Genomic DNA, 22573 nt, shown 5'->3' on the forward strand with positions numbered 1-22573 from the left:
GAGACTTAGATTTATTTTGTCATTTTGTATACCGAGTGTAAACAAAAAGAAATTTTGGTTTAAAACAGCTCAATACAATTTCATTTTTTAAAGTGCAGCCTTGAAAACGTTAATACATAAAAAATAGTAATATAAAAAATGATGACTTGAATTATAACACATTTTAGCGAAGTTCCAGTAAACTGATTGCAAACACACCTGACCAAAGTTTTTCCTCCGCTTCGTTAACTATGAGCATTTCAGCTGCTCTCTGCACGGCACTGTAAATACAACTGCAAATGGTGAACAATGGATGTTGATTGGTCAAAAAAGACCTAGATTCATTAGACAAATGTTGAGCAATGCTAGTAAAAGTCCGAGAAGAAGCTGACATGATGCACCAACAACAGCGACAGAAAGCTAAGTTTAGTGAGGGACGACAAAGACTAGCTTAATCCGGACACAGACCTTTATAAACCAAACTAAAACATCTCCAGGTAAGGCTGAAAGTGTAGAGTTTGAAACAGAGCAGCAAATAAAGCATGCAAGACGCCGACCCATCGTTCTCAGATTGTTCAAATTAAATCACTTCAGAAAGCCTAACAATTCAGACTGTGACTCAACAGACTCACAAAGCTAAAAGTATCTGCCTAAAAACAAAACCTGTAATCCCATTAACCCCTCTGTACCGTTGGAACCCCCCTCACCCCCTTGTCAAACCAATAACATGCGTTATGAGGGGGTAACAGAGTAGGTCTGAAGTTTCCAACCGTTGCTGTGAGCAGAGTCTGCTATGAGTTCAGGAGGACCCTTATGGCGTTTTAATTTTCAGCAACAGCCCTCTCAGCCAAGCATGCAACCACATTTTGTTCACACTGACCCCAAGCACCCCCCCTTCATTCATTCACAGGAAAACACGGCCAAACACACATGAATCTGCTGATATCATCTGGACAGGTGGCCAGCCACCCAGACCTGACCCTCCTGCCCTCTTAGCCCCACCTCCTCCTCCCTCTAAAACCCACCGACCAGAAATCAGTCCAGCCCTGCTGGAAAGCCCCAAATGAACACGCACAGCAAACTACCCCTTCACACACACTCTCTTGCACGCACACACCTCCAAGCTGCCCTGCAAATGTCTGTCACCCACCGAGCTGTCTGTGGGGATTAGTGCCCCGACAGAGGCCCACAAAAAACTGGAAGCTATATAGCTAATGTGAGGAGGGGGAAGTACATCTTTTGTGGACAAAGGAGATTCATTTTGAAAATGCCATTAATTTTAAAATATACATCATCACCTGTACCACTAATATCACTGTCTTGATGTTTACTAACCATTAAAATGTCTACGGGTCGGGTCAATTTTCACTGATACCCAATCTAGAATTTCCTTCAATATCAGATGAGTGGATCTCTAAATATAAATTATATTTTCTTTCTAATCCTGGTACTTTTCTGCTCCACATCACTCATAATGAGGAAAAAAATCTAGATCAAGGAATGTGGTTTGTTTTGACTGCAATAAAGTACCAACTCTCCCCTACGTCAAAAAAAAAAAGCTGACTGACGGTAAGTTTAAGTGTGTCTTAGTATAAATTTCCCTTTTTAATCTTGTTAGAAAATTATTGTATATACACAAAACAAGGTTTGAAATTAATACATGTGTGGCTTTTATTCAGAAAAGCCAATTTCTAAGTAGAAGTGTATCAAATTCAAAGGCAAATCTTAGCAGCCAACGGTTGTGTAGACGTGTTGTTTCTATAGGTCCACAAAGCTAATGCTGTATTTACTTTTCTACAACTACAACTGCCAGAAATGGAGCCTCAAACTGACTGGTGACAGCTTGGGTATGATGAAGGAACTATAACCTGTACTTTGCACATTAAAATGCACTAATGCTGTATCGGATGATTAATCCTGTGCTTCAAACCACACATCTTACACAGCAATAGAAAAAAATATCTTGAGGAAACTGAAGGAGAGTCGCCCTACAGAGCCAATAGGATCAAGACTTGAAGCACTGACCAATACAGAAAGTTTCGTGGTTGTTTCAGCAGAGGGATTTAAGGTAAATCACAAGAGCTGCTATGACTAACTGGGTTGGTTTAAGCTAAGTCAGAGGCAGACTGTTGTTATATGGAGATATGTTGAAACTGAGTCATAACTAAGTATAATTGAAGGCTAAAATATTGAGTTTTTACTTTCTTCCTCGAAATGCACATCTCTCAAAATGTATATACACATGCAAGATATTTGATCAAAGCACCGAAACATAAAAAAGATTAAATCTTTTCTGTGGTTTAAGAGTGAATGTGGTTGCAAAACCAATATAGAACCATTTTATGAGTGATCTGTGATTCTTTTCTCTCTTATAAAGCTACACAAATCCAGAAAAACAGTCAAATATTATCCAGTTAATCTCACCAAAGCATCTAAGTCTTGACAAAGATGTGTTTGGATGTTGCCTGTTTGTTCCCAAGGTGTAAAAGAAAGCTTAACAGACTAACTCCCTTAACTAATCCAGTGGCTATAGCACTTTAAGTAAAATAGATGTGAACTATTTCCTCTAAGCACTAAACATAGATAGAAGGGTTTGTTTAAAGGTCGGCAGGTTTAAAATTGAATCTCAATTAAAAACCAAAAAAGTTTTATTGCATTCTGATATCCGAAACCATTGTCATCTATGTCAGCAGGAAAACTACAGAGTTCTCACATTACATATCGATTTCCAAACTTGGGAATAATTCCCTTTAACATATAAATATGATATCCTCATTAAACACTTAATTCCTACAGAAAACGAGCACCGACTTTGACCTTCTGCAAAAGAGCAAAGAACATTTCTAAAATGTTTCCCTCAGTAATTCATAACCGTATTCTTTGTACCTACCAGATAAACCAGGTACTACTGAACCGATTAAATCTACATCAAACATCGCGCCATGTCTTACTATGCATTTATAAAATGACATTAAGGTGTAATCCTAACAGCAGGTCTATCTGTGAAGTTTGTGCTACTGGCAGTACCAGTCTCCTGAAACCAGATTTTTATTTGCTACTGCATGTAAATGTTATAATAATAAAGTAAACACACCCTGAATACCTTTCATCATGTGTGAATTTCATTCCCGATATGTCCAAGGTTTAAAACTGAAGTTTTGGGTCGACAAAACAGATGATTATGTGTTAGTTAAGGTTTTTTAAATAGCAACCTAACTGTTTGGATATGAGTTGACATGTTCAAATGGGCAGCGCCAGGTCCAGATTAAAAAGGCATTTGAAACACTCTATAGCTTATTTTAAATACATACCTTTTATAATAAAAATAAGACAAATAAAGCTCAAGACTATCAGCCTTTAAAATGATACAACTACCTACAATTCTAACTTACAGAAACGTCTTTTAAATTATTTTAAATTCTTCAAAAAAAAATTGTTTTAATTAAGATATACAGGTTTAAAAATATTGGCACACAATGTAAAAGAAAAAAAAATGCTCTGATATGGCCCTAAATAACCCTTAACTGATCCAGTTTACTTTATGTAAACAGTATAGTCAGCAGGAAAACGAACAACCTTGACTCACACAGAGAGTTGTTGCATGATTACACCAGTACTCTAAATAAAAATACTTAACTACGATTATTAACCAAAACTATCATGAAAGCGATTTTTTATAAGGGATTTCCAGGGATACCTAGTCTTCGTGACATCTAGATCGAAGGCATATGCTACTTTTAGTCGAAGCTCTTAGAAAGTAGCTGTTAAACCATGTGTGTTTGCAGAAAATTCACTGCCAGCAGGTTATGTAGAGCTAACATTATATCACCACGTTAAACCGAACAAAAAACGGGTTTTAGAAATACTACTGAGAAGACACAGATCACAAAGCAACAACGTGTTTCGGCGAGCGTCCATTATCGGACAGCTAGCCGAATCGTCACCGTACTGCCCGGCTAACGGCTGAGCACGTTTCAACAACAAATACAAGCGTTTAGTTAAAATAAAATCCCCGTTAAATTGAAACAGATAGAAGATCTGGATGTTGGAGTAGATTTTTCTATTAAAAAATGCGTTTTTATTCGCTCTGTTTAGTCCCACGGGTTAGCAAGCCTGCTAACAGCCCTCCGTTGTCTGGCAGAAAAGACCACCGGGGGTGAAGTGACGCTAAGCGGGGGGCTAGCTCACCAAACACCGCGGTAATAACAGTCAGCTTAGGCAAGTACCGATAACTGTTGGTGGGGGTGGAGGAACACCCTCACCCAAACACATACAGACTTTTTAAAAACTGTACTTGTCACAAGAAAACACTTCACAACATAGAAGCGACACGTTATGGCCATAAAACTTAACATTCCATCCCTGTAAGTTGTTTTTCTGTTTAACTCAGCTCCCCATCGCCAGCCCCAATTCTTCAGACTCACCCTGTCACAACAGGCGCCATCTTCCACAAACTCTCACCAAAACTCCAATACTCGCGATATCCCTTCTCTCTCCGACAAGCCTAACAATCCGCCGAGACAACAGAAGCAGACTGGAGGTGTAGGGATGACGGAGACGGAGAGAAAAGGGGTGGGTGAGGAAGACTGAGAAAAAAAAATGGGGAGGGGGAAGGAGGGAGGCAGCGGATAACAGCTACACACTGAATAAAGAGAGAGAGAGAGCGAAAAGGGCAGAGACGCCACAACAACAGGCGTGGGAAACTTCAGAGGTAACGCGAGATTAGGAAAACTCTCACAATTGGGCACCATTGAGGGGGCGCTTTGTTCTCGCGAGACATGCGCTCAAGTAGAATAGTTGTTTATCTTGTGGCGCTGTAATACTATTCCCACGTGTGTACCGGGTAATAAATTACAGCACCGATCGGTTTGAGAGAGAAAACAGATCCCAGGACTTCTACACGCACAGTTTTTTTATTTGAATTTCGTCTTCCCATGAAAATAGTTATGTTGGTTAATCCAGTGTTGATATTATTATACACTTAATGTATGATCTTTACCACATTTACAACAAAACAAAAAATTATATATATATATATATTTCAACCATTGATATATTTTAAACAGCAGAGGAATAGCTATTAATACAAACTGATAAAACACAGCAGCATTGCTTTACTTAAAATATATATTCATATTACCAGTAAAATTTGATTGAAAATGGGTAATTTTTATGTCCTATTGTACTCTGAAATTAAAGCATATTAGGCTACAAATAAGCAATTGGAGTAAAAAAAAAAATCTCCATTTATACACCAAAATGTGTTCTAAACTTTTAACTGATGCAAGTAGAAACCATTGGGAGAAATAACAGCTGAATACAGGTGTGGTATTCCTCCTAATAGATCCAAATATTCGTTTGAAAATCCCTCCGATATTACTTATTCCAGAAGGTCCCATATATATGTTGTAGATTGCTTCATTTTACAGTCCTCCACCCAGTTCATCCCAAAATCCGCTCAATCATTCCATCTTGTTTTACTTTCCTGAGGTCTTTGGCATTTTAACTCGTACTTTGGGTAATTGCCGTGCTGCAGGTTGAATCGTTGAGCAAGACGATATTGCATGCTAAAGCAGAATGCTGTTGTAGCCATTTTTGTTCAGAACCAAACAGCCCTAAACCATCACACTTCCTCTTCCATGTTTGACAGTTGCTTTCCTTTCGCCTATGCTGTTTAATCTCAGAAACATGTTCTATGATCTGGGCCAGGATTTGAAATCAAGAACTTGTTGTTTCAGGGAAACAGTGCTACAAACTGTGCAGCCATAGCTTCCTGATGTTCTTTGGACTTGAACAACTTCCACTGCAATAAATAACTGAAAAAGATGGAGCTTTCTAGAACTTTTGTCCAGTAGTGTGTACTGGTCTAATATTCTCTTTTCTTCCATTTGTGTATTTTGCATTTTTCAAGGTCACAATGTAAAATTCAGTTTTGGTGAGGTATAACAGTAGGACAGCAATGAGTAAAAAAAAAAAAAATGCGCTCAATGTGACCTGCAAGAATCTAGAAAGTTGGAAGAAACAGGACCAAACATGACTTCCACATTCAAGATGGCTGCCACTCATATTCATACCAGTTCAACTTTCCAACTTTTATTTTTTGCAGTTTTTGACTTTTTATGTAACATTTAGTCACTTGTAAACCAACTAGATTTTAGTGTTGATAAGATTAAATGTTTTATTGCTCTCTCTTTACCAAAATAGCATGTTAGGCATTAATACCGCCATTGTTATCATCATAAGAGTGGCCGCGCAGTGGACATATATGAAAAACAAAGAATAGGAGCGTCTACAATTGGGAAACTGGAATGCAATCACCTTGGAGGTTACACCAGTCTGACTTCTCAGTATCTGCATTCATTTACTTAGGGTAAAATTGCCTTTTGACAGAGAGGGTTTAACTGCACCGACACATGCTGAACTCATCTGTATGTTCCCATTGATAAATAACAGGGAAAAAAACTCTCTAAAGGCTTTACTATAAAATATCGCAAAGACTGGGCTGAGAGAAAAATTACTCAGAGGTGTTTCCTTGTTCAATATTTTTGTTCGCAGTTTAGTTTTATAGTTTTTTCGTCCCTCATTATTAGTCATCTGCTTTAACAAAACAGGTTTACCTAGTTCGTGTCTTGAATAATGACGAGTTAAATTAATCCCTCTTATCTGATATTGCAAGGGAAGCAACTCATTTGTACCTGCGGCGACTTGAGGCAACATTTGCCAACATCTCTAGTCTCAGCAGCAGAACATACATAAAAATCTTCAAACAAGTATAGTAATTTGGAGTATTAATGGAGGTTTTTTAAAATATGTTCATTTTCAAATGTGTCTCTTTAATAATCACAGTTATGAAGAAAATGATTATAGGGTTGCCAATGATTCTAGGGTTGCCAGCTCTAGTGGTTAGGGCATAGAGCTTGGAATACTGAGGTTTTGAGTTCGAAACCCTGAGCAAAAGACCCTTAACCCAACACTGCTCCTCAAGTGCCCCACGATGGCAGCCCACTGCTCCCCAAAGGGGATGGGTTAAATGCAGAGTTAATTTCGTCTCTCTGTACTCGTTACAGTTTAATAGCAATAAAATTAAATAAGAGACACAATGAAGACATGAGGGATTTTTTTTTTGTCTTTTATGTGTGTGAATTCATCCTGAATAATATTAGACACCTAATTTTATTTCTTAATGCAGTGCACTTTTTTATTTAAAGTTGGCAGCCATAAATGGTTAATATTTTTTTCAAACAACAGAATCATGTGGGGAAAAAAATAGAATCACTGAAAAAGAACCACAAACCAAAAATAACTACAATTTCTATCTTATGTTTGTTTTATTTTTCTAAGACCTTACAACTGTTTTTGTGTTTGTATTACTCCAACAATTAGAGAAGGAAACAAAACTAAACTGAGAACTGGTGTTAGACTGGTGACTGTATGTAGGACTGAAAATAATGGAGGGGTTTCTACACAGCCCATTCACTATTCCCCTGGGTAACATTGCACTCCCTGTTTAGACTGTGGAAACAATGGTGTGAACACATGTGAAGGGGGCCATACCAGCCAGATTAGTGCATTGCCATCACATTGGGGAGTCCCATGACCACCCTCCTTACCAAACCTCAGTTAAAACGACAAGAGGGCCTATTATTTAGAATAATCATACTTGGAAATGTGGCATAGATGTTATTAGGCCTACTCTGTGTGTGTCTGCTTGGCTTCCCCAAAGTTAGTGTGTCAAATTCTCCCCACAACAAACAGGTCGGGCCATTCTTGTTTACCTGGGAGGGGTCGGGAAGCCGTAAACCTCCATGTAGGTCCGTGGCCTTCATTTGAATTTGTTTACCATCTTTGTTCAGCTAACAAGTGATTTCTGGTTGGAGATTTCCAGACCTCAAAGATGAAATGAAGGCTGGTGGGACCACACTGATGTTCGTTTGTTAGTTACAGAGTGTGTGACCAGCTTGTTGGTTCAGATGAAGAAAAAAAAAACTGAAAGGAAATCAGTAACATAGCTGCTCCCTCCTTAAATGTGTCATTTCTGAAGTCAAACACTCATTCAAATAAGTGGGAAAAGAACTAGTTAATCACCACTAAATAAATTGATAAAATATAAACAAGGATGAATCTCTTTATTAGGATAAAACAAGGAATAGATTCTGCAAAAACATCATACATGCGTCAACAACTATCCATCTTTCAGCGATTTAACAATTTACTTAAGAAACAAAGAAAATGTAAGCCTCCTCCTATTTTTGGACAAATTCTAGGTATTTTTTAACAATTTTCTGCTTAAAAAAACGTTAAAATTGTTGTCTATATATTGTCTTTGATTTCGCTCATCATATTGTGTTCGTTGCGACCAAGTTTTTTTTTTTTTTTCCAAATGACAGCCTTTATCATCCAAGATTATATTCTTCACAATATTCCAGTGATCCAACAAATATGAGTTTTTCTCGACAGTTTAAATTTTTTCTTTTTTTAAATGAAAGAGCCTCCCTTTGCTGGTTTATTTCTCTGGCTCTCTGTTAAGTGACCCGTTGTGCAGGATCTACTCAAAGATCTGTTCATCGAGCTGTACAGAACAGAAAGCAGCTGCAATATTATTCATTTAAACAGTTTTTTGTGCAAACTAAAATCTATGAAATAAAAATAAAAAATTCATGTAATTTTTGTCATCAAATCTCAATTTTTGAGATCATTTAAGTTCTATTCTATTCTTTTAAATACATAATATTGAATTAAACTAACTTCTATGCTCTAGGTTATTTGGGATTTCCAAAACTTATTTCTATTTTCTAGATTCTACAATAAGGACACAGAGAACGAACACAGCCAATATATCAGGTAGAGAATCGCTGACCTCCATAAATCAAGTTAATCTTTGTGGCCGTCTTTATCTTGTTGAACAATTTAGCACATTTTTAAAAAAGCCACTCAAAGAGGACAAAGTTGACTCTCTAGAGGCGACATAAAAGCCTGAATTTTCTCATCATGTGTAGTCTGGAAAAGTAAATGTGGGGCCATTAGGCCTATTTTTGCAGTCCGAGGGAAACGGAGGAAGCTTAAGCCTGAACACCTTACCAATTGTGAAGTAGAGAGGAAGCAACATTAAAATATGTGGGGGGTTTTTTTACTGGTGGAGGCACTGAAGCACTTCACAAACAAAAAAGAACCACGTCCAAAGACATCACTCAATAAGTTACATCCTCAGTGCTAATTGTAACAAAGTGGTTATAAGTTCAATTTAATTCAGTTTATTTATATAGCGCCAATTCACAACACGTCATCTCAAGAAACTTTATAGTTTACCAGATCACACAGTCAAATTGATTCAAAGTTTTCTATCTAAAGAAAACCAGTTGATTGCATCGACTCATTGACTCTGATGCAATCCCTCACACTAAGCATGCTTGTAGCAACAGTGGAGAGGAAAAACTCCCTTTTAACAGGAAGAAACCTCCAGCAGAACCAGGCTCAGTGTGAGCGGCCATCTGCCGAGGCTGACTGGGGTTCAAGGAGACAGAAGCAGAGATACAAAAGGCAACTGTAAAAGGCGGCTCCGTCCAGGAAACACAGAGCCAGGCAGACGAGCTCTGAGCCAACTCCCATGTCACAGGGTTAAGAGAGCACATCCATTCAGTCACGGTCAGAGAAACAGGACTACACTGGAAAAACAGGCCGATCTCCAGTGTAGTGAGTTATAAAGCATCCTAAAGACAACAAAGTCAGCGTTTTGGAGTAATCATCTGGAAATATCTGATGTCATAGAAACATTTCTCTTCAGAGCTGAAAAGGTGTGAAAATTACAGCCACCACTTCTGTTGAGAGAAAAGGTTAAAATAGAAATACTGCTGTATGTCTGTTAATATAAAAGCATACATGAAGGGAAAGACGCATTCCTTAGAGATAATTTATCATACGAGCTGTTGTGATTTTTTTTTAATGCCCTGATACATGATTCCCAAAGCCAACAGCTTGTTTAATGAGGTATTTCTAACATAACAACCAAAATTTAAGAACCACTGCAAGAAGCTTGTGGAAGGATACCCAGACATTAAATTTAAAAGGTTGCTCAATCAGATGACAAATAAAATGGTATTTAAACCTCTGAATCTGAAGAAAGGTTTTTTTTTTTTTTTTTTTAAACGCTTTAAAATGTATTTTGTATCAATCTAGAGGTTTATTAAAGAGATATATAGTTCAGATACTCCTGACTGGTGTAAAGCAGGAACATTGTCTGATTTGATCCCATGTATAGCTACTTTATTTTATGGTGAATTGACGGTTGGTGATTAAATTATGAAAAAAACTATTCTATCATATAATCAAAACCAGTCGCATTTCTATGTATAAATATTCATTGCATTTAAACATGTCCTTCAAGAGCAAAAAAATCAATAACAAATGGAGCCATGTGTTAGGGTGGATTCCCATTTTTAGTAGGTTTACTCCTTGTTAATCTGGACATTTTTAGGTTTTTGATGAATTATTCATTTTTACAGCCTGATCCTGTCCTGCAAGGATGGGAGGAAAACCAAAAAGTCAAAAAGAAGGATAGAAAAGAACGGCAAAGAGCGTGCCTGGAAAGCAGCCCGGGGCGGTGCAGACGCAGAGACGAGGACCTCATCCTGCCCTCAACCACTTTTCCTTTCCACCTCGTTTTTATAGTCGACGGAGAGCCTCCAGATACACTTAGAGGTGAACAGAGAAGCATAAAGTTTCCTCAAATGTTCTCCAGCTGAACATAGTTTTTTTTTAAATATATATATATATAAAAAAAGGTGCAGCAACACAAGTGCAACTGCTTTTTCGCTGAAACTGGTAGGAAAATGCAAAAGCAGAAGTTGGTGCTATTTTTACTTCTAGAGGAGACATGCTGGTCATTTTCAGACTGCAAACTCTGACCCTTTTGGTTCCCGTACAGCATGACCCAATTAGAAGTCACCCACATGATTTATTTCTTTTAAGTCCCCCCCCTCCTTATTTTCAGTGCCTTCCTTTTGCTTTTTATCGTCTGAATCTCACTCCTTCTCTCATTAGAAGTAAAAACCATTTATTTTCACTGAGGCAAAGCCAATGCAAGCAATCATCTATAAGCCATAAGCCTCAGGTCTATAAATCCACTCACTTGACTGCTTAAGCTTGTAGCTCAGAATAAAGGAAAGACTGAGACAAAAGAAAGCAAAATCCTCTTCCTAATGCGGAAGCGCCTTTCACTAACTGGTACATCACCCCGTCTGGGTCATCTTTGACTGGATTTCAGCCAGCTTGGTTAAACAATGGCATTCCAGATTTATCTCTCTAAGCTTTATTAGGAATATAGGAGCAATTTGGCTCTATCTGTAGATTTGATTAGTGAAAATTTTAAACAAAGGATGGAGCCAACCAATTAAAGTTATTGGATACATCAAGAGGGAGGGTGAAACTTCCTGAAACAAGCGCAGGTCGAGTCTAGCCGAGACAACGGGACAGGCGGTGAGGTTTGGAGACACTAGGTCAAGGGTAAGCCTGGTGAGAGAACAGTCGAGCTGACGAATGTGGACGTGAAGGATGGGCCGAGTCCCTCCAGACGGAGACAGGATGTTAAAAGTTTGGCCCGGCATCCCTTTATGGATAGAAAACTTCTCCTTTCAAGTTGGGCAACAATGGAAGTTTTTTTTTAAGTAGTCGTGTTGCATCAGAGGAGACTTGAGGTGTGAAAAGAAGGTCAGTTATTAGGTGTGTGTGAGTCTGAGTTCATAGCAGAGAGGGGCGTCCCCATACGTCCCTCTGTCTATCCGTCCTGCATCTGTCTTGCTTTCTGCTGCCATGAGGGAAAACCCTGGGGTGGACAAGAGCAGACGGTTTGACAAATGAAGAGGAGACTGAAAGGGACACGCCTTTGCTTTTCAAAGCCTCCCGCACTGATCATATGACTGTCATTTAAATTAGGTCCCAAAGACATCTCAAAAAGACACACGCATAGAAACACACACACAAAAAAATATGACAGGGTGATAAGTTTGCAGACTGTCAGGGGAGCCCAAGCAGTCTGTTTTGCAAGTGTGCTCTTTTGAAAGAGAGACAAACGGGAGGCATAAGGAAATAGATGTTTCCCCTTTCCTGAACTTGAGTGGTTCACGATAAGTTCAAGCTGCCAAAATACATGTGGAGGCAGAACCTCTCATGCATGCTGTTTGACACAGCCTGAACATGACAGTCTGGCCCCACAATGCATCTAAAGCCGCTCCATTTAGAAACGGCATGCGCAATCTGAGGCTTCAAGAAAAGCCTTAATGATTTGCAGTTTGTCTGTCACGGTCCCTTGAACCTTTCACATTTTGACCCCGTTTTAAAGTCACAAACCTTGTACACAGCAATTATGTGTATGGAGTTGTTCTAGTCAAATAACGCTATACTTTGCTTTGAGGAAAAATTACAAACTGCACAAAATCCCCAAATACACCACCCTCATCTTGAAACATGGTAGTGGCAGCATCATGGATTGGAAAGCTGGTCAGCCTTTACAGAGAGAGCGTTAAAGGCAAGACGATCGTTTAGGAACACCTGTTTAAAGCTGCAGAAGAAACAACCCTAAATATACAGCAGGAGCTTTAGTGGAATGGGCTGATTTATATCATGTTCACCAGTAATAATGGCTCAGTTAAAGTCCAGGTGTCCCGATGATTGAAAATCTGCAGGAAAAATGTTAGAAATTATGTTCACAGATGTCTACAACACGCCAGGTTCAGGTTGGGCGGTTTTGTAACAAAAGAACAATAAAAATGTCTCTTCACTTTAATAGATCTACACATGGAATTACTCTAAAAGCTGCATTCAGAAGCTGTGGTCAATCCACAATTACTTTTTAGATATTATTTGCAAAGAAATTCAGAAATCTGTGCATCTATTAACTTCCAGTTCACAACTGGTTTTAAATGCACTGAAGCTAGTTGTAAAATATTTTTAGAAACTCATTTAAATTCAATTTAGTTAATCCGTCTAGCAGCAATTCACACATATGTCATCTCAAGGCACTTAAAAGAGAAAATCCAACTATGTCATACAGTCAGATTGGTTCAAACGTTTCTATCTAAGGATGCAGCTGATTGGATCAACTCATTGACTCAAAGGCAATCCCTCTCACCCAGCATGCTTCTGGCAACAGTAGAGAGGAAAACTCTCTCTAACAGAAAAAAACTTCCAGCAGAACCAGGCTCAGTGTGAGCGGCCATCTACCGAGGCCCACTGGGGATCAAGGAGATAGAAGTAGGCATAAAGAAAGAAGCAGACACACAAAACATAACTGTCAACCAGCTGCACAGGCGGCCCCGTCCAAGAACACACAAACATCAAAGAGAGCACATACAGTTAGTCTCAGCAGAGGAACAAGACGACACTACAATATCTATAAACAAAGGCATTGATGGCAGCAGCACAGCTGATATTTCTCTCCAAGGTGGATAGAAATAGAGATGGAATGAAAAGGGTCCCTATGTCCTCCAGCAGTCTAAGCCTATAGCAGCATAACTAAAGATATAGCACTGGATAACCTGAGCCCCTCTAAGCTTTATCAAAAAGGAAAGTTTTAAGCCTACCCTTAAAAGAAGATAGTGTCTGCCTCATGGGCTAAATCTGGTCTTTGGTTCCATTCTACTTTAAGAAATTCTAGGAAACACAAAAAAATATATATATATATATATATTTTTTGAGACACTGCTAATAGCAGCCTTTCACTTACTAATGAAGTGCAATTAACGAACAGACAGTGTTTTACAGCCTTAGTTGGACAGTAATACAGCTGGATTACATGGTTTGGCAAGTATGGTTCAATCACAAGAAGTCATGAATATATCAATATGATGGTTATCTGTAAAAACATCAAGGACAGATAAAGGCAAAAACAAAAGGAGTGTTTTTGACCAAGTGGTGGTGGGGACTGAGCAAGGCACATTTCGTTCCTGTTTTCACTAGAGAGAAGCGCTTCCATAAAAAGTTATACGAGCCCCGGCCCGAGCTGGCTTGGCTTTGTTTCTGCTCACCACTCTTTTTAAATTAGCATCTGCCTCAGGGTATTGTGCTCTGATTTAAAAAGCAGGGCTCTGAAAATATGTAGGATGTGTTGTTGTTTTTTTTTAAGTAAAAAAAAAGAGGGAAAGGCAGAAAAGTGACGCCTTCGTCCTTTTAAGAATTGTTCCCTGGAAAAACCATGTGACATCTAAGACAAAAAAGAGAAATCCAAAAACTAAGGTCTTCCACCCCCAACAAAAAATGCATATTTAAATTGAAGCTGTTTTGATAATAAGATTTTTAATCAGTTAAAATACTGTTGATTGGAAAGCACAAAGAGCCGATAAAGACGTTATCACCATATGTTGTGTTTATTTGGTTAACAAAAAAGTAAAGATAAAAAGTATTCAAGGGCACAACTTCTAAAGACGATAAAAGCAATTCATGACAATCAGACATGTTAAGTTAATTGTTTATCCCCACAGTCCTATTATTTTAAAACTCCAGCTCAAGATTGCAGTAAATTTAAATGCATACGGTTTCTCATTTCTTTTAATCCTAGTTATGTAATTTGCATCTCTGTGGCATTGTGGTTGTGTTTTTTTTTATGTAAAACAAGATCCGAAAACCTTCTAAGTTCAACATTTACAAGGGAGAAAGAATGTTTTTATTCCTGCAAATAATCCATGGGTCCATGACTTTATGTTTGCTCTGTAAAGACTGTTGTGGTTCAGATGGTTGGTGCTCCAGTTGCTTAGTCAGGATGGAGAAAAAATGCCAATGTCAAAATAAAAGCTTACTAGTTAAAATACTTTAGATCTGTTATTCAAACCAAAGCTAAAAATGAAAACATGTTTTTTGTAGATGTCCTATTTATTTATTTTTCTTTACCCCCCCAAAAATTTATTGCCACCTAAATTAAATTACTCAATGAACCCTGGTTGTAGTAAGCGTTTGTGACAACTGGCAACAGAAAAGAATAGCATAGAATAGAAAAGAAAATTCCTTTATTGTCCCACAGTGTGGAAGTGGTGATGTTACAGCAGCAGCAAAAGCTTATAGCAGAAGTGGTCACAAAATGTGGACCTTAGAAAAGTATATAAAAATAACAGAATAAGTGACAGAGATAAGAAAATAAATAAATGAAATACTGCTCTTTACAGCGTTTTAACAATATAAATACTCTGTATCTGGAGGATAAATCATCTATGTGCAGCTGTGGACATTTTTACAGGAATGGATATGCGAAAATAGCAGCAAAGGTATAGTGGAGGATTTTCACAAATTTCTGAAAAGACCCGCCCTCTCCACTTAACAAAAAAATGCACATGCACAACTCTGTACCCACTCTCAAGAGGGAACACCTATTAAAAGTGTGTGAGAGCGTGCACGAGCCTATTTGTCCTGGTGAACGCTCTGTTTAAAAGTTGCTGCTTGCATTGTTCATACAAGCTGTCAGACTCACCACCAGTAAGTGAAAATGGGGATGAGCATGTAGGACGGCCTTACGTAAACATATCACCAGAATGGTTGACAATTAGGAGGACCACTTATTTTGATGATCCACCCAGAAAAAGAACATCCAGCACTATGCCTTTAACTGACTAAGACAGAAACTACAAAAATCAGCATCAATGTAACAACTTATTTAGGTTGTTGGGAACAGCGATGGTTATAGAGTCTTCCAGCTGCTGGGAGGAAGGATCTGTGATAACGCTCCCTGGTGCACTGAAGGAGCTTTTCAGTCCAGCAACAGCTTCATGCATGGAGTGGGAGACATTATCCAACAGAGATGTTAATTTAGTTAGGGTCCTTTTGTTTCCCACCTCCTGCACTGCACAGTCAGACATTTATGACGCAGAAGAGCTTTGCTCCTCTTCTTTGCTGATAATTTTCAAATTCAACACATTGCAGGGTTGTTGAGCAGGAAATCTTAAGGTCATGCCACAACATTTTGAATGGGTTTAAATCAAACCGAGCTTTAGGCAATAATGGCAGAGAAAGCTGAGCAAATACTTTAATTAAAAAATAACACATCTAACCTCTTTAATCCTATCAAATAGACACTGATAGATCTAATAGATATGTTGTTTTTTTTATCTGTTTATACATTTCTTGAAATGGGGGATGTGTTACTTTATGAGATTTCTCAGCCTACTTCATGTTGTCAGACAGGTTCTAAGTTAAGTTTGTTCATAATTCAACACCCGAAACGTTTTTTTTGTTTCTGTGAAGTTTGACCACGACATCTCATTATATTGTCTAGGTGCATAAAACTAATTAAACTCATACTTTTCATGTTTACGTTACAGAAAAGGGGTTGATATAAAACATCTAATTACTCAGAATTTTAATATCTGTATCGTTTCTATCAGCTTGAATATCTAATAGTTGTTAGCTGGGTCAGCTGGCACAGTAATTAAAATCACTCCTTTTGTTTTTTACTTTTAAGTGCCAAGTTTTCCAGTTGGATGTGATGACTTTTCCAGATTTGAAATAAAACCCCTGACGCTAAATTGAAAGCAGCCTTTTTCCCTTGCTCTTGTATATAAAGTCACCATATAATTCGTCTGCCATTACCTCTACCAGGAAGGCAATTGATTGGTTCATTAAGACATTTCTATCTAATTTTCCAAAACTTAGCCTGACATTCTTTCCTCCAGTCGTACTGATACTTAATGAAGACCAGGTTTGTACATGTTTTTCTTTACATTACATATCTGAGCTTCTTAGAGTTTACAGACACCAGTTAGTGATTAGGTCATTTATTACAGATCAACAGAGGTGTCACAACTATTAATGTTTATTACTCAAGTAGAAGTATAAATCCTGCTGTTTAAAAACACATTTACAGAAGTTGGAGCATCAACTTAAGTTTTTTACTCAAGTAAAAGTGTAAAAGTACAATTTTTAAAATTACTTAATGTATAAAAGTAAAAGTAATGCAGGAAGAAATGTTAAAGACAGATGCTTTAAACTTGTATTGGTTACTGCGCTACCCTATTAGAGGAACATTTTTCTACAATTCTGGTTGATAACTTCCTTACTGTCTTATTGTCTTATTTTTATAACTAATGGTAACAGTATCAAATTTAGCTTTGCATCATCTTGATAAAACTATTTATATCCCTAAGTGGCAAACAACAAGTTGGTGCAGTAACTAGTACAAACACAAAGAAATAAATTGTCTGGATGAAACAAATTCTTTTTTTTTGTTTAAAAACCAACAGGTTTTGTTTAAATACCAACCATGAAACAATACTGACAAGTCTATTTTTGAAATGTTAGAGTAAAAGGTAAAAATAATTGCTAATAAATGTCAGGAGTTAAAAGTAAAAAGTTGTCTAAAAAATAATTACTCCAGTAAAGTATATACATCCAAGGTAACAAAGTATTTGTACCTGTGCAGATCAAGACATGTTCTAAAGGATGGTTTGTCTTTGTCTTTCTTCAGTGAAGGTAGACTTTCATAGGGTATGACTATGGTTGGTGCTGTTCCCAAGCTTCGAGTCTTTTTGTTTTTTTTGTTTTTTTTGTTTTTTTTGTTTTTGCCCTGAAAAATGTTTAATTCCTGTGGATCCTAGATAAATGGGGAATTAATGTATGAATTGAATCCATCCAGAATAAATCTTTTAGGCATCCATCTGTCCATCCGTCCTTCCATCAATTCTTGAATCTATCCATCCATCCACGCATCATCCATCCATCCATCCATCCCTCAGTCCGTCCATCCATCCATCCATCCCTCCATTTGTCATCTATCCATCCATCCATCCATCCACCAATCTATCCATCCATCAATCCATCCCTCCATTTGTCATCCATCCATCCATCCACCAATCTATCCATCCATCCATCCACCAATCTATCCATCCATCCATCCACCAATCTATCCATCCATCCATCCATCCATCCCTCCATTTGTCATCCATCCATCCATCCATCCACCAATCTATCCATCCATCCACCAATCTATCCATCCATCCATCCTTCCATCCATCCCTCCATTTGTCATCCATCCATCCATCCATCCATCCATCCATCCACCAATCTATCCATCCATCCATCCATCCACCCACCCATCCCTCCATTTGCCATCTATCCATCCATCCATCCATCCATCCATCCATCCCTCCATTTGTCATCCATCCATCCATCCATCCACCTATCCATCCATCCATCCATCCATCCATCATCCATCCATCCATCCATCCATCCTTCCATCCATTCTTCAATCTATCCATCCACGCATCATCCATCCATCCCTCAGTCCATGCATCATCCATCCATCCATCCATCTGTCCATCCATCTCTACATCCATCCGTCCATCTATCCATCCACCCACCCATCCATCAACCATCCATCCATCCACCAATCTATCCATCCATTGATGCATCGTCCATTAATCCCTCAGTCCTGGCATCATCCATGCATCCATCCATGCATCCATCAACCATCCATCCATCCATCTATTCATCCATCCACGCATCATCCATCCATCCCTCAGTCCATGCATCACCCTCCATTTGTCGTCCGTCCATCCATCCATCCATCCATCCATCCATCCATCCATCCATCCAACCTCAATAAATCCGTCTACCCATCCATACTGTTTTCATTACTTAGAATTAGTTTCAAAGCTCACCACAGTCAGTCACTGTACTTCTGTGAAGCTAAATCCTCTTACTTGGGTGTTTGGAACTAAATAATATGTTCACAGTACTGCAAAGACACCCGCATTTCCCACCTTAGGAAATCTGAGTAAGTGTGTATTATTTAGGCTTTTTTTTCTCCTACATAAAGCCAGATGATGATTTACGGCCGCTAAAAGGGATATTTATGTAAGGAATCTTCTGACCTCAACACGATTTGTATTGTTTTTTTTGTCAGACTGTGGCTGAAACTTTATCTTCTGAGCCTTAAAGCTGAAGTGTGGCGGTCGTTCAGGCCTGAAGCCAGCACGCTTGGTAGAAGGAGGCACAGCCAGAAAATTTTCAAAACTCATATTCTCAAGAGACTAATCAGGCAAGAGGTCCAGATATGTCAAAACAACTGCTCATTCCAACTAAAGTTAAGCTTTCCACCTTGTGTAAACGCTGTCGGGATATTCACATTCAGTAAAGCAAGAGTGTAACCGGTTTAGCTTGGTCTGCCTGTCCTTAGTCAGATGAGACGTTTGAATCCAAAGTGTGGTGAAGCCTGATAGCGGAGGCTACCTCATGAGATCACGATGCAGTGTCAGTGTTTTGTTTTTACTTTTTTTACAAGAGCGAATGAGGCTGTATTACACCATGACAAAAAGATTGATGGGTAGTAATTTGTGGGCGAAAAGTCCTTTGGTCCACTTATCCATAAACCACAAAAAGAATGCATATTTGTTTCTTCAAGAAATGGCTTTGGTGAAATGAAAGATAAAAGTCCCACCAGTGAGAATTAAACCAATATTCAGGGTTTGCTCTCTGATTTCCTTCTTCTGCACCCGTGAACTTATAAAACATGATATGATCGTATATTTATGAAAATTCCTTAACAAACGGGGTTTTTTTTTCTCTCTCTTTGTCTTTTGCTTTAGGAGATAGTGTTTAAACAGTCAGCCTTAGTTTAGTAACCACAGCATATTTGGCTGCTGGGGGTTTAGAGGGAACAAACCTCAGCCAAGTGAACCTCTCAAACCTTGACCTTTGTCTCTTTAACGCCCACACACACTCTTTTGCTCCCATTTTCTCTCTGTCCGTCTCAACAAAAACACACATACACACACCAAACTTGTCCTCGAACAGCACTGAGATTTCTGCAGCGCTTGCCCCATCAGGAGAACTAAAGACATAAAACACTTTGACACCGAAAGAGAGAAAAGCTGATATAGTTTTAGCTACGCACAGAGACACCCACACACGGAGCAACCTAACGCTTACACTCTCTGGCCAAGTGGCTTCGCCGCTGAGGCCGTGACCCCCCACGCCCCCGTCCCTGCTCCTCCTCACGGGCTATCTGTCTGTGGGCCAATAGAGACCAGGCAGGCTGGGGTCTGTGAGGGGCAGGAAGAGGACTGATGATTAGGATTTGGGAGGTGAGGGGGAGTTTAGGGGGGCGCGACAGGAGGGGTGAGCATATCCCTGACCCGCTGTCCCATTCCTGGCAGCCAGACCGCCGCTCTAGGAGGGAACAGAGGGAGGCCCTGCATGTGTTTGTGAAGTTTCCACACCCACAGAGCAGATAGTCGACATCCGCACTCACTCACACGCACAACATAGATTGATGGGATATTTAACCCAGGCTTGGCTGCATGGACACTGGTAGTCTGTAATCAAAGCTGTGTAGCGTAGCTTTGGACTAAGTTAAGCTAAGCAAACAGCCACTGGATAGGACAATTAATGTACTCTTTTAAAAGTGCAGCGTCTTGCAAACGTTCAGATCTGGGGTCTTTAACATCTTTCAGTCTGAGACTCTTAAATTGATGGTAAATAACGGCTGGATTAGAGGTGCTGAGTCAGGCATTAACATCAGATAGTGGGTAGAAGAGCAGACGATAAAGATTTAACCGGCTAAGCCAAACTGTTTGAAAAAATATCGAGAATATCAGGTCTCAATAGAAAATGTTGAAGCTGGTGTAAATGTAACACATATACAAGTATAATTCTGTAGTTTAAGAGATCTGACATATTATAAAATATTTAATACAAATGCTCTGCAAGTGCATAAAGGAGCTGCAAGCAAAAAACATAGCAGCATTCAAAACACTAAAGAAAAATGCTGTTGCAATCACAGAAAATACAGAGAACATAAGTGCAAATAAGCTGCAAATACATAAATGGGCTGCGAGCAAAAAATAATTGGCGAACGCATAAAAGATGCAAACCCAAAAAATCAAAGCATGCAAAGGAAAAACGATGCAAGCAGCAAAAGCTTAACAAAAGTACTCCAGAACACTAGGGGGAGTCCATCATCACATTTTGGACCAAACTATAGATATTACTATGGGATGTGTCCTGATTTAGGTGCTACATACTTCCAAAAACACAGATTATAAAGACCACAAGCACCACTAAGACCGGAAGTGAACTATAGTGATGTCTAGCTTTCAAAAGCAGTCCCCACACCTCAGCGTAACGACGGTGGCCTAGACACCATGATGGCATGAAGCCTAACCTTTTTTTTTTTTTATGTATATGAAGGAAATTAAAGAAATTACTTTAGCATTCTTCGTTTTAATTACTTTGAAAGAGCTAAAGAAAAGTTATGTTACTAAAAATATATATAATATATTAAAAAAATGCATTTTTGTAAACAGTGATTGGACATTTTTTTTAGTTTATTATAAAATATTGCATCTTTTATACCAAAATATTGGAAACAAATAAAAAAGTCTACATTTCACTGTATCATAGATTTACTGAGTATATACCGTATAAAAAAACTTAAATGAGCCAAATATTGACATTTCAACATTATCTGATAGTTTTGTTTGTTTAACTTTCATCATATAAATATCAGGTGTAGGTTTAACATTATGTGGTGAGAATCAGGAAGAGAAGAGAGGAAAACTTCCTGGTCTGCTGATAGACACCTTCCATTCATTCTGAGCTTGAGCTGTTTTGCAAAAGAAATCGGCTTAAAAACGACAATCTTTTGATGGGCAAAGAATTGCAGCTGTTACTGCAATGACATGTTTTTTAACAAAGTATTTAGTCATGTTATAAGAATACATTTTCATGCCACGTTTTACTAATTTCTACTTTTGAAAAAGTATAGAACATCATGCATAATTCTCCTTTCATTCTTCTAAATTTAGCTCTACAGCTGTCCAGGATTGTGGTCAATTTATTACCCCTAACTAGCCCATAAAAAAAAATATGGAGTGTGAAGAAGGCGGACGATCTACAAAAATCTTTATATTCCAGGGTTTCATTTTTTTATCAAACACCGGTGGCTAGGTTACTAGCTTGTAGGCCTCCAAACAAATTTTTTTATGGATAAACAACAATTTCTGACAAACTAACTACAACTTATGACTGGGCTGAGATTAAAAAAACAAATTAAAAAGACAAAAGAAACCCAATATAAATATAGTTTCAGACCTTTATTGCCAAGAAAAATGCATGCTAAAAGAATAGATGGACACACGGATGGATCGAAGAAACCAGAGGAAAAGAGTTCCTGATCTTGCCTGCATTGCAGCAGACACTAATCGATGTTACTGCCTCAGGTCTGAACATGCTTTTTTTCAGAAAGACCTAAGGGCAAATTAAAAGCATGCTTATAAAACTAAGGCTTTTCTGATCCCTTTTTAGAATCTGGGAAAATTATGTATGATGTCAGAGGGATTTCATTGGTGGTAATTCAGCAAAGCGGTTAGTCGGAGGTATGACTTGTAGGGGCTCGATAAATTTAGGAAAACCTGGAGGATGGTAGTTTGAATCAGTAACCTTCCTCTCTAAGCCGTGCCTCATTAACATCAAGAAGGCTGCTGTCACCTTCTCCTCCTGGCGATGCCATGTTCTATGATGTGGCCTCAGGGCAGGAAGGGCGGGGGGGGGTGGTCTGTGTGTGTGTGTGGTTGTAGACATGAGGCAGGAGGGGATCCTATTTGTTTGTTTTGCCCTCTAG

At 38.6% G+C, this 22573-nt stretch overlaps 1 protein-coding gene across 1 annotated transcript in view; it reads right to left on the minus strand.

The window, feature by feature from the left end:
- The window catches only part of rbpjb (recombination signal binding protein for immunoglobulin kappa J region b), a 63611-nt gene extending 59007 nt beyond the window's left edge, over nt 1-4604 (minus strand). The window contains exon 1 of the mRNA XM_038270285.1: nt 4404-4604. Within this exon, the coding sequence (XP_038126213.1) occupies nt 4404-4423 (20 nt within the window). The 5' untranslated portion in view covers nt 4424-4604. The remainder of the gene's footprint in view (nt 1-4403) is intronic.
- Nucleotides 4605-22573: the final 17969 nt, after the last annotated feature.

Source organism: Cyprinodon tularosa, unplaced genomic scaffold, assembly GCF_016077235.1.
Source record: "Cyprinodon tularosa strain WSP-4 unplaced genomic scaffold, ASM1607723v1 ctg76, whole genome shotgun sequence".
NCBI lineage: Eukaryota > Metazoa > Chordata > Actinopteri > Cyprinodontiformes > Cyprinodontidae > Cyprinodon > Cyprinodon tularosa.